The sequence below is a fragment of the Pezoporus wallicus genome, unplaced genomic scaffold (genome assembly GCF_028554395.1).
Source record: "Pezoporus wallicus isolate ANWC-B61680 ecotype Strahan unplaced genomic scaffold, APGP_CSIRO_Pwel_v1 contig_8341, whole genome shotgun sequence".
Lineage (NCBI taxonomy): Eukaryota > Metazoa > Chordata > Aves > Psittaciformes > Psittacidae > Pezoporus > Pezoporus wallicus.
The window spans coordinates 730,670-743,507 of NW_026638083.1; the positions used below are offsets into that span (position 1 = coordinate 730,670).

Below are 12,838 nucleotides of genomic sequence, written 5' to 3' on the forward strand. Positions count from 1 at the left end.
TCCTTGAATATTTAGTAATGCATGTTTAAAGAAATAACAGATTTCAGAGTGCTTTTAGAAGTCCAGTTACTGTAGCCTTTATGCCGTCCCTTTAGTAGTTTTATGGGCTGTATTGCCTTTATTTGTAATGTTTGTTACTGGAAAACTGAAAAGATTATTCATTGCATCATTATGCATTGAAAGGTGGACATGATACAGTTAAGTAACTTTTCCAGGTTCAGGTTTTCCTGTGCTTGGTGACAGACTCTACTTTTGGGCATGTTAATAAATGGCTGTTTTTCTGGAGTACTGCACTGTTGCTGCTTCCTTTCATTACGTTAGCCAAAGTTCCACTAGATGAGACATTTGCAGTCTTAAGACTTCCTGCTGAGGTTCAGACTTTGTATTTTTGAGATTGAAGCTGTCGTGTTCATGAAACTGCTTAATTAGAAACACATTCATGGCCGTGTACACTGGAGGAGTCTTGAGCAGCGCAGCCAGGCACATGGGGAAGTCGAGCGTTTGTGCAGCTGGCAGCTGACCTGGTGGTTTATACTTTGGATATAAAATTACTGAGTATTTCCTTGCTCCTGGAATGTGGCCACTGGAAACGATGAGATGTGGGTGAAAGAGATAGCGTTTGTCACAAATAAAACATGCAAAATGACAAGTAGACCTGCCCAGCAGCATGCAACGATCCATATGTAGCAAGTGTGTATCATGTTGCATGGAAAAATTCCTAAGAACTTGGATGTATGTTCTCATCTGTGACATTCCCAGGGAAGCAGAGCCTTCGGGATGTGTATCTCTCTGGGCTGTCATGAGGTGCTGTCTTGGGTGAAGCTGGGGCAGGGACATTCTCACTGAGTTCAGTGAGTTGTGATGTAATACACAGCACTGCAGGATTCCACAAGTGAACTTGTGTGGGGCTTTTACATTAGATTTGTTTAATGTCTTCAAAAAGTGTTTTCATGTGCAATGTCTAACACAGAGGCTGTTTCCATCTCTTGGTACAGCATCCAACAGAGTAGCAGTTTTAGGGGGTTTATTAATAAACTGATAATCATTAATATGCCTGTCAGTAAATATAGTTTTAAAAGGTATTTCTCATGACAACTAGAAGCAGTGATTTTTGCTGGTCTGGTGCCTTTCAGTAGTTTTTTTCAGCAGCGTACTTCTCTTACTGAGCAGTAGGTACCAGTTTCTAAAAGCAATATGGAAGATATTTTAATCCAAGGCAGTACAGTGACATTTCTCTCTCTTTTTTTTCTTTTTTTTTCTTTTTAATCTGAAATTGAAAATGAGCTCTTTGAGCTGCTGTATCCAAACCAAAATGAGGCTATTTTAAAAGTTGTGTCTGTCTGTGTGCTTTCCGTTTAACAGGCAGTATATGCCATATTTGCAATTAGCAGCTTTGGCATCCTCTTTGATGTGTTCTAATAAGCAGTGCAAATATAAGCTTTCCCTGATTAGTTGAGTGGGAGTCCTGTAATAGGCTTAATATTAGCAATACTGTATACACAAAGATACAACTTCCATTCAGTGTTCTTCTCGTGTTATGGAGCCCATGTTGGTGTTTGCTAACATCATGGAAGGAAAACCAGAAAAGATCAATCTTTCTCTTAAATGTTAGTGTGCTGTTTGAGGGCAGTGGCATCACACCTGTGTCTGAGGCTACAAATTTGGCCAAAGAGTCTCTTGGTGCATTTAAGGTTTGTGTTCTGGAGGATCTGATGGTATTGGTGTATGTCCCAGGAGCTTTGGAGTTCATCAGAATCTTCAACACTATTTTTTGTATTTTTCTTTCATAAATGCAAACGTTTTAAGATTTATACTTAAAGATAAATTATTTAAATGTGTCCATATTGAAAGGATTTAAAACCTGTGTACGGGGCGATACGTGTTTAATGTATTAAATTAACCACTTAACACTGCAATAGGATGGGTTTGTCTGAAGAATACTCTTAGAAGAAGTCTGTGTATTTTTATTTTTAATATTGTATTAACACATTTTGTTTGGTTTTTAAGAACAGACCGAGATCCTTTACCAGCTCTCCTTAGGTACCTGTCTTAGCTGAGCCACTTACAAATTGTGATGTCAAGAAAAATGCAAGTCTTACAATGGGGAGAGGATATTGCATCATAAAAAAAGTCATTAAAATATGGAATAAAATTTTGTTCATATGTGGTTTCATTATATAGATATTATTATTTTAAGCAAAATCTAATCCAGTATCCCAGTATTTTCCTGTAGCTAATTTTATAAGTCAGATGTGTTAATCCACTGTGTTATGAGAAAGTAAAGCTGGATTTCTTTCCTCTTTGCAGTGCCCCAATGCCCTACCTCATTGGAATACATCTAAGTTTGATGGAGGTAAGTCTTTCTCACCATTTCTGAAACTTCTAATGTTTTATGATTTAGAACTAGTAATTATACATTCATTCATATGCTTGAAAATAAAATAGTCCTGTTAATTTGGGAGTACTGAGAGAACCACAGTTAAGCATGATAGTGTTAAATCTCAGGGGCGTTTGATACCTGGTACTCTCTGGGCATACTTTGTTTTTAGTTCTGCAGTTGGCGACAAGCTCATGTTGTGTTCCCCTCTTCATCCTGTTGCTTCACTTCAGCAGTTTCCTGCCTTAGTTTGACTCTATTCACAAAGGCAGAGTCGATATTAAACCAAAATGTTGACAGTTACAGTTCTCTTTTAGGCTTTTGCAGACAGATTGTAATTTTTTTAATGTTCAGAAGATCTGAAAAGAAGGAACTTGCTGTTAATGTTAACACAAAGCTGGCAGCAAACCAGCCCTCACAGAAAGCTTCACATATAAACAATTCAGAGTAATTCATGTGACTTTTTAAAAAGTCTAAAAGTGGAAATAGCACATTTGCGTTTGCTTCCAGTACTGGTGAAACAATTGATGGTTTTCCTCAAAAGTATCTGGAGGACAACATAAGCTATTAATTTAGTTCCCTGTGAAAATCAGAGTCCTTATTAATCGTGCCCCTTTAGACAGGAAGCCTGAACAACGTGTATGCTCTGTGTGGGAAGAGGCATTCCTGCCCACAAAGCCCTGCCTCTGTGTAGGCTCTTAAATTAGCCACACTGTTGAACTGGTGGGAGTTGCAAATGCCCTTGAAACTTAATTGACTTGTGTCCCTGGTTTAGATGCCTGTGTTTGGAAATTTAGGAGTAGTGTTTAGGATACGTAACAACTCGCCCAACCGAGTTTTATATCGCATGAAGTAATGCACATTACTAGAATATTTGTACTTATATTCTCCACCAAAATGTGTCATTTCTCTGGAAATACTGATCGAACATATTCGTTCGCTGGAGTGTGTGTATGTAATAATGAACCTCTATGTCTTTGTGTGTTAAAACTGGGACTAGCATGCTGTCACTTCCCTCTTTTTCCAGCATTAATGTGAAGTAATTTTAGAAGTTGCTTTTTTTGTGAGGAGCTCGATGGAATGTGCAGGACCTCTTTTTCCTTACTCTTTTTTTCCTTACTATCCTGGGTACCGATGACTTTTTATGCCCTTTATATTGCTAAATGAAGTACAGAATTGCAGTACAATGTGGTAGTGAATAAGCAATTATTTTAAAAGTCAACATGTACGTTTGTTTGCACATCATATGCTTATGTTAGAAGGATTTCTGATAATTACCCTTCAGTGCTGCATAGACGGCACCAAAGTAATGTCTAGGAAGAAATAGTCTAGCATATGTTTTTCAAGTTAATCAGGAAGCTTTCTGCCCCATGTCTGTGCCAGGTAATGATTGCATGTGTATTGTAGTATCTATAAAAAAGAAGGAAGAGACGTGGTAGAAGATGGGCTCATATCTCAGTGCAGATACTTGTCAGCTCTCACAAGTAATTCTGCTCACAAAGAGCTACGTGGTGAGCCTGGCAATGGGTATAGAAAAATAAAATTCATAATTACACCTTGGAGTTGCTTTGTGTGATGTCCCACTCCTGCCTTGCTACACAAACCCATTACCTCTCCCTTTGTCTCCATGTTTCAGATTGCAGGGCTCTGCAGGCCTCCAAACTCCATCTGTAAAAACTCAAAAAAAGGAGTTGTTCTTGGAGAAGCCAATTTTTATCCATTTTAGTAACTTGTGAAAAAATCTGTTTAGTACTAAATCCAGTATGGCTTTTGAATAGCCCGAGATTCTGGAACACAGACACACTTTGGCAAAGTACCGTGATTCAAAGTGCCTTCTGAAATAAATTAAATAAATAAAACAAACTGTCTTCTCTCCTCCCTCTGCTCTTATGGATAGATTGAATAGTTCCAGATAGAAATGAATCTTCCAACTAGCCCTGCTTTTTCCCTTGAAAGATAAAAACACAGAGGCTCGTGGATCTGTTGTATGATTTCTCTGTGCCTTGGGCAAAGGAAAGGTGATGGGTCAGATGTACCAGTCAGTTTCTCGTTTACCTCTTTGCCTGTGTTGGATGCTGAAAGCTTACTCTTTGTCTTTTTCTTCATCTGTACGTATCGAATTGTGTGGTTTATTTATTAGAATAACAATTTAGTAGCAACAGCAATTTTTTCCTCGTGATCTAGCAGTTGTGTATTTTTTAAAACACAAGATACTAATTTTTTGATATCAAAGTAATTTTTTAAGACACAACTAAAAATTACTGCCAGTCTTGAGTATTAATTTTTCTTTAAATGCTGAAATCTCAGCAAATACATCTCTGAAAGTGTTTTGTTAATTCACATGTTCTAGTTTCAGGATGAGGGATTAATTCCCCAGTCCTCTATTGAAGTTCAGGCAGGTGGACTCTTTATCTGCTGGAGGGCCCCACGGGGGCGATTGCAGTTATATATAGGCTGAGGGTTCTGCTCCAGCAGCTCCGATTGCAGAATCTGTCATTGTTGCATAAATGTTAGTGGAAGCCTAAGCTTGTGTGGAGCAAGCTGTGGGGAGGGTGGGTTTGGGATAAAGGAAGAAATAGTTTTCTGGCTTTGGTGGTGTTTCTGTGGGGTTTTGCTCTCCCTACTTTGGAACAGGTCCTCTTGAAGAAATACAGCAGCAGTGTTACTGATTTTAAACTAAATACACACTATCCCTCGCCTCAAAAGGTTTTCTTCCAAACCATTTTGCATCTTAAAGTTAGTTTGCAGTTTCCCATGTTACACAGGGTCTCTGTACAAGGAGCAGTTATTTTAATGGAAAATGACAAATTTTTCTTATGATTAAAATATCAAGCATATCCATTGACTGTTAAATCTAATTTGCTGTGACTGAAATGTTCTCCAGTGAGATAAGATAATCTCCTGTTATAGGTCAGAGGGCGCCAACTGATTTATGAGGGAAAAACTTGGTAGAAAATATGGAGCTGTGTTTTGTGCTCTTATTTTTCAGCTTTTCTATCATCACCTAGTTAGTCATTCTTTATAAGATTTCCATTTAGCAATCCATAAAGTGACTTCAAAGAAGGCTAAAAGTTTATAAGCTGTTGGATAAGCAAGGCTGGAGCTATCACATGAATAATGGAACATGCTTACGGAACTAATTGAATTCATATTAGATGAAGATAAGTACTTAGTATTGATAAATAATGAGATAGGAAAATGAAACCCTATCAAATGAACAAGTCCCTTTCATAATCTTGTTTCATTTTCTACCTGCATGCTCTGTGCTGGTTTACTGTTCTAACTATTAAATTGACCTGCATGCTATGAGTGGTGTCAAACTTCGCAAGAAGCCTTTTACATTTTGTCATAGTAAACGATTGTTTCAGCAACTGTTTCTGTGGGAAGGTTATTAGTGTGATGGTGCTGATGGAAGAGGAATGCCCTTGACCTAGTAGACTACCTATTGGAATCTAGACACATGTGGGTTTGATTAACTGTTGTGGATAGTTCTGTTCAGCTGTCAGACACGGAGTTGCTGGCACTGTGTTCTTCTGTGCCAGGCTGCCAGTTAGTTATTCCAGTAACAATAACGCCCACCCTTTCCATGGGGGACAAATACAACCATCAGAGTTAAAGTTCATCATCAGAAAAGTACTTTTTATGCCTTTAATTTTTTTTTTCATTCCTGTCACTTGAGGGCTTTTTCTGGGACTTCAGGATTTTAATTCTTGCAAGATTATCCGGGATGAAGCTGTGTGTGAAACTTCACCTTGCATTTGTCAGAATGTTTGCCTAATATTTATTCCTAAGCATAAAGGACAGTTGTGGATATCATAAAGCCTATAGGAGCAGATTTTTGTTTCATTTCAACCTGCTATGAGTAAATATGTTAGGAGAAGGTTCAGTAGAATTCATGCTGTGTTTAATATGGTTAGACGGGGCAGCTGATCTCAGTAATGTCGATAGTCTCTTCCTTAGGCAGATGAGCAGAAAGCTGTGTGCTCCCTCCACTGAACCCACACATATTCTGGAAGCACTTTTGGGCATATTTACCTGGTTTTGTTCAGGTTGGCAGGAGGATGCACTGTTTGTGATCCAGCCTGATAATACACCGGTTACCCTGAGCAGAGTCTGAGATAATGAACTGAGAAACAGGTTTCATCAGCTGGGGGTTAGTCCTGACAGTGCCTGGGGGTTAGTCCTGATAGTGCCCTGTGGTCTCTCCATGCTGCAGAAGACACCCTGAGAATTCATTGACCACTGGCATCTTCCAGTGGTAGTGTTAATTGTTAATTATATCTTTTGGTTGGGGTGAGGAGTAATAACTAGCTTTTTCCATCCATTTATACTTAGTTAATCACTGCCTTTTCTAGCTATACCTTAAGAAGTGTAGCTTTTTCACAGGGTTTAGATGAAGGGTTATATATATGTGTATGCTTAGATCCAGGTCTTAAACTCAGTGTAGTTTAGTCACAAACATTATAAATATAGCTGTACATGGTTTCAGAAGTACTAATAGAGTGCATTTAAAATATGATGGAATTGTCTTTTATCCAATTATTGGGAAAATGAAAATAATACCTGTGTTTCAGTAAGAGATTATGTGTGCAAGGAATTTTGAGACAGACAAATAAGATGGTACCAAGTAGAGTTACCAGTAAGCGTAGAAGGTTTTTTCTGTTCCGTTGCACAACAGCGTTAGAGCAGCAGTAGTGATGTTTGTCACTCAGTTGGCAACAGCTGCTTATGATAAGGATCTTGAGAATCACCTGTGCAGGATCAGGGCACTGCACATCAAGGTTGGGACTGGGCGGAAGAGTGGGAGATGCACAGGAGGGGGTCGCAGCCCACCTGCTGCGCCCGGATCAAAGGGCCGGGGGGTCAGGGGGCACATCCCGCCTAACCAGATTTGTCTGCTGAATAGCCATTTCAGATTGTAAATCTAAGGGTGATTTCATTAAGTCCTTCTGGCTGCTGTTGGGGCATGAAATAATAAAATTTTATATCCGTTGCCTTTCCTGCTTCTGGCAGCCAGATTGACACATTGTTGTCTGCGGTGGTGTGGTGTTTTTCTGAAGAAAATAAAGGGAAACTATTAACTAAGTAGAGACAAGCCATTAAGTAAAGGGATTTTCGACTTGTTGTGAGCCGTACTTTCATAAGAATCTCAAATATAATGTACAAAGTAGCTACGAAGAATATTAGGCTTTGCTAAGAGTTTTACCTTTCCAAAAGGATTCCTTTTTTCTGTTGCAACATTTCTCAATACCTTGATCACATTTGTATCTGGTTATAAAACCTCACAATCAGCTTGGTTTACATTTTGGCACCAATTTAACCATGAAGTTATGCAAATTGGTTTTGGGAGTAGGAGGGGAGTGTTGTTGGTTTTTAAGTGAACTATTCAATAAAATTGTTCATCTGAGAGAAGTTTAACTTGGGGCATTTTATGGTAGGAAATGCAAACCTGCCAACTGCAGACAGCGATCATAAAATAACATTTAGTATAAACTGGTGTTAGTATTTTTGATGAATATTGCTTCTAGCATGTGATCCGAGTGAGACAGAGGAGCACCCATTCATACTCCCATTCAAATGTAGTTTCTTGGTATTTTTGTGAACTTTCACATAAAACATTTAAATTACTTCAAGTGTTTGGCTGCTTGTGAGCCGGACAGGCGCTCTAACTGCTGCTTATTTACTGACCTGGTGTTTAAGGCCCCCTGGAGTTTGTTTGAAAAGTTAAGAGATTTTCACAGCAAAGGTGCCATTTCTGAAATTTAAAGTGCTCTTTTCACCAGGAGATAAGTTCTCTCTGATTAAGTCAGTAATTCTTACTAAGCCATGTTTATAGAGGCCATAAACAATGGGTTCAGTGTGCTTGTTAAACCAGCTTTCTGTACCTCTCCACTCTTTTAAAAAGAGACATTTAAAATAAAAGGCAGGTGTAGATGTTAGTTCAGTTTGATGGTTTTTAGATGATTAATTATGGCTACAAGTAATTCGGTAAGGATGGTTAAGAAAGGCTTGCAGTAAGTGATACATGATGCACATTTTCACTGAATCACTTCTTTTGACCCCAAAATCCCCAGTCTGTAGTAAAATTAGGTAAGGAAACTGTAATGTTCATATTTCCTCTTGTTCTTTGCTTCTTCACGTTTTTTTCAGCAAAATACGAACATAGTGAATATAGTCCATTCTGTTTAACAGGTATCACTTTATTTGTAATATTTTTCTTGATGTTCAGGGAGTTGTGAAATACGGAATGTGACTGTATATGGCTTAGTGGCTGTCCCTTTGTGCTTTGGGAAAATTACAAGAACGCACATTCTAACAGTGAAAATTATCTACATGGAGTTGCAATTCATAGACTCCAATGGGATTGCTGTGGGAAATGCAGTTGAATGCTGGAAATTTTTACTAAACTTCCAGCAAGAGAGTAAATGCTTTTGTTTCCGAGTGACTTGGGCTGATAGGTGCTATGTTTGATGAGCCATGTGATTATTTGACAGAAGCCTTTATAACTATCTGATGATAGTTTTTCAAAGATCTTTGTCAAAGATTACAGTGAAGAGAAACAATAAAACCAGGTAAGGATTAAGATTAACTGGTCAGTTTGCATTTCTCTAGGATAAGCCACAGTTGGACCACTGAAAAAATATATTTCTTCAAATGCATTGCAAGATAGATGCTATAAATCACGTTATTCTCTAGTGTTTTATTAAATTTGAAGATTTGTCCCCAGGGAAATCCCCTGTCCTAATACAAATATTGAGAACTTTTGAAGTAATGGTGTCCTCCTCACAGTGTAAATATATAGCACAGCAGATTTTAATGAGCCTTCCTTTCAGTACAATTATTTCTGGGCCGTGTGTGGAGGTGATCAGCATTTATAGTCCTTGTACCACAAGAATCATCCTTTTGTACCGGACCTGTGTCAGCCAGCCCTTGTCACAAGCCTGTTCTTTGCTACAGAAAAAGATGTTTTGCTGAAAGGAAGGTGCAGATTTGTCATCAAAGTTACAAAAAACACCCATTGACAAGTTCAAGCACACGTTTGTTGTTTCTCTGGCAGGAATCAAGAGGAGGTTTTAATTCCTTCTGTCTTGTCCTGCTAGTACTCGATTTTGACAAGCTTCTGGCTTTGGTTAAGTACATTGCAAGGCCTTTTTGTTGGTGCTTTTTAGACTCCTCTGAGTATAAGTGAGATTTTTAATTTTCTGAAACAGGAAGGAGCAAATCAGTTTGTCTGGTGCTTCCGGACTCCTAGAAGGAGCAAGACTCCTGGATTGCTTTAGAGTTTATCAGATGCAGCCAACAGAGTGACCTTTGGTTCCTGAAATGTAGAGGAAAGTACCTGGTTTGTCATGCAGTGCTTGTGCTTTTTATATGAGAAGCATTAAATGTAATATTCCTCCATTTAAGTTAAAGACATTTCTCATGGAAGACCTGAAATTAAATGTCTACAAAGTGGTTTTTATAGTTGTTGCCTTCCCCCTCTGCCCCCAAGTACACAGCAGTTTTCTTTATAGACAGAGGACTGAGCCTTGAAAACCAAAGGTAATTATTTAGATGCCTAAGGCTCAACTTTGCCATTGTTTTAGAGCTTTAGTTCCTTTTTTATTTTAAAGGAAACAATTCCCCCCACCATGCAAAACCTCAATTAAAAATGGAGTATGGTTTTGTTCATTTTCCTCCTCAGGAACTTGCATTTGGTCCTATGTATAGGTGTGTTGGAACTTAAATATTTGTTTACAGTTTCACTGGGACATTTCCTTAATTACTGTATTCTATAGTTCCACTTGTCCTGATTTTCAAAGCTTTATTTGAAGAGGGCTTAAATATGTATGATCAGTCAGACAAAAAAACCCCAAACCTCAATTCTCCTGTTAGTGAAAAAGTGTTAAAATAAATATTTCAGTGCTGCTCTGTTTCATATCAGTGATTCATTTACTGTTGTTTAAGCAGGGAAGTAAAGGCTGACAACGTTTAAATTTGCTTAGATCACCAGTAGCTTTAGACACTTAAAGTCAAAGGTACTAATGATCACTCTTTTGAGAAATGGGTTGTGTTTTTCTTTTGTGTGTCCATGTACTGTTACAGATGATGTTAACACTCAAATTAGATTAGAGCCATTTCTTTCTTTCAGTTCATGGGAAAGGATAAAGACTTTAGACTTGCTGAACTTTAAGTGGCCAGGATATGGTGGTGTTCTTTTTCTCTTAGCTCTTTTTCATTTTAATGATTCGTTTTTTTATTAAACTCTGGTAGCATCCATTTTACTTAAATACAGTCGTAAATTTGCCTCTAAAATTCAACCTGGAATTTGGAAACCAGTTCCCAACCCCGACTTACTGCAGCTCTTAACTCCTAGAAAGGCCACTGTTTGCTGTTATTTGACTCAGTTAGAAACTGCTAAATGTGCAAACAGGATACCAGAATTAAGACAAACATTAGTGGAGGTGTTTGAAATAAATCTTCGCTTAAATAATCTCAAACAGTAACACTCTAGTTTCAGAAATTTCAGTTTGCACAATGTTAAGGACTTCCCTCTGTAAATTGAAGGGTTATTTTTTAGCAATATAAAATGTAAATGAATAAAACAAATGGTGACAGAAAGGAATGTTGGTTAGTTTTAAAATGCTTTTGTAATGCCGTGATGTTACACTATCACTTGTGTCCTTTGTGCCTAAAATTTAACTCTTCACTCTTATATTTTCCTTTACCTTTTCTTGAATTTGCTCATATTTAGAAAGTAAGAAACATGGCCCTGGAAGATGTAGTGATTCTTAATGTAGACACCAACACACTGGAAACCCCTTTTGATGACCTTCAGAGTCTTCCTAATGATGTGGTATGTATGAAATGATTTATCCAACTATTCCATTACTTAAAATATTAAGTCCTTGTGACCTGTTCGTTTTCTAACTGAGGTGTCTTGTTCTGTTAAATTATTATGAGTAAATTGCTTTACCTCAATTCTTTCCTGTTTTGAAGTGTTAAAGAATGCTTGTTTGAACATTTGCAGTCATATTTTTTAAGGCTCCTAATGAAAATTAACTAATGCTCACATAAGATGGCAATGCTGCAGCAACCCAGTTTCAGTTTTGGAATGGCACAATCAGGTTTCCAGTCATCTGAAGAGTTGGTATTCTGTGGGTAAAAAAAACAAAAGAAAAACATGCAGGTTATGGTACCACCAAACAGGAAACAAAAATTCAGACTTCTTTCTTCATGGTGTGAAAAAGTATTACTATTTTAAACCATTTCACTGAGGGAAAAAAAGAATCCATTTTTAGATACCTTTCGTTTCCAGATGAAATTGTGTGGGTGTTTTCCTGTGCCTTCTTCCAGGTAGGCTTCCATGAACTTTGTACATTTTATATCCTGAGTTATGATATCAAAAGGATTATTTCATGTTAACATCTAGCCCTGCTCAGTGCATATAATTTGGAACTTTCTTTCTCATTCAACATTTTTATTAGTAATTTATTTATTTTTTAATTACTTAATGGCAATGGTGTATAAACACTTGATCTTTCCTGTTAATGGAAGAAAAATACACCCACCTTGCTACTTGCTGCTGTAATCATCTACACTAAAGAAGCTGTGAGGGAAGAACAGTAATGTAAGAGTGTAAGAAGTTATTTTTAAGTCAGAGGGTGACTGTTTAGGAGGAAATGGCAGGGGGAAATCTGGATTTCTTTTACTAGTTCAAAATATTGTGATGACAGTTAGATCTATGCCTTTTCATGTGTAGTTGAGAAATAAAATTGATACGCAGGGAGCTCAGTGTAAGCTGGGTCTGTCTGAGTTAAAACACAAGTAATGGTGAATATACCCCATGTGAGTATACCTCCTCCTGTGAGATCCCATCATTTCTCTGTGATCCGTTCTTCGAAAACAGTGAGCTCTGGATGAAAGGTCCGTCTTGATTGTGAACATTTTGGCTTTAGTCAAGCATTTAGTCTATAAAAGTTACTTCCACAAATTTTTTTCTGGCTTTATATAGTTTTTCATTTTGATTCCACTCCCAGCATCCAAATGTGCCAGCTGGTCATCGCTCGCGCCATTATCCACAGCCCGGGGAATGACAGACTTGTAAATTTAATGGAATTATGTAAGAAATGTCTGGATACAGTGAGTGCGGGGCCTCAAACATGTATATGATTTGTCAACAATCAAGTATTATATTAGATTTTATGAGACTTCATTAAAGGAGCTGTTGTAGGCGCACTGTAGAACATCAGAAGAGACTTCACCAATAAACGCAGAACTTCAAGCTTTGGAATGTAATAAATTTTAAGAGACTTCCTTCCTTTCATTATTTACTTTTACTCCACTTTTATAACAGTAGAGAGTTGTGTTTTATTAGTTCAGATTTCTTGATTCAGTTTTCCACAGGTCTATTTAAAAGCTACATTTTATCTTGGAGGATGTTTGGAGCATAGCAGAGGAAGTGCTGCCAGCAAATTCAAT

The 12,838-nt window shown here is 37.7% G+C and overlaps 1 protein-coding gene across 6 annotated transcripts in view; it reads left to right on the plus strand.

The window, feature by feature from the left end:
- Positions 1-12,838, plus strand: part of DENND1A (DENN domain containing 1A) — a 189,734-nt gene that overhangs the window by 101,782 nt on the left and 75,114 nt on the right. For all 6 annotated transcript variants that reach the window (XM_057408991.1, XM_057408993.1, XM_057408995.1 and 3 more), the window contains exons 11-12: positions 2,308-2,353; positions 11,112-11,213. In XM_057408991.1, coding sequence (XP_057264974.1) covers positions 2,308-2,353; positions 11,112-11,213 — 148 coding nt within the window. The remainder of the gene's footprint in view (positions 1-2,307; positions 2,354-11,111; positions 11,214-12,838) is intronic.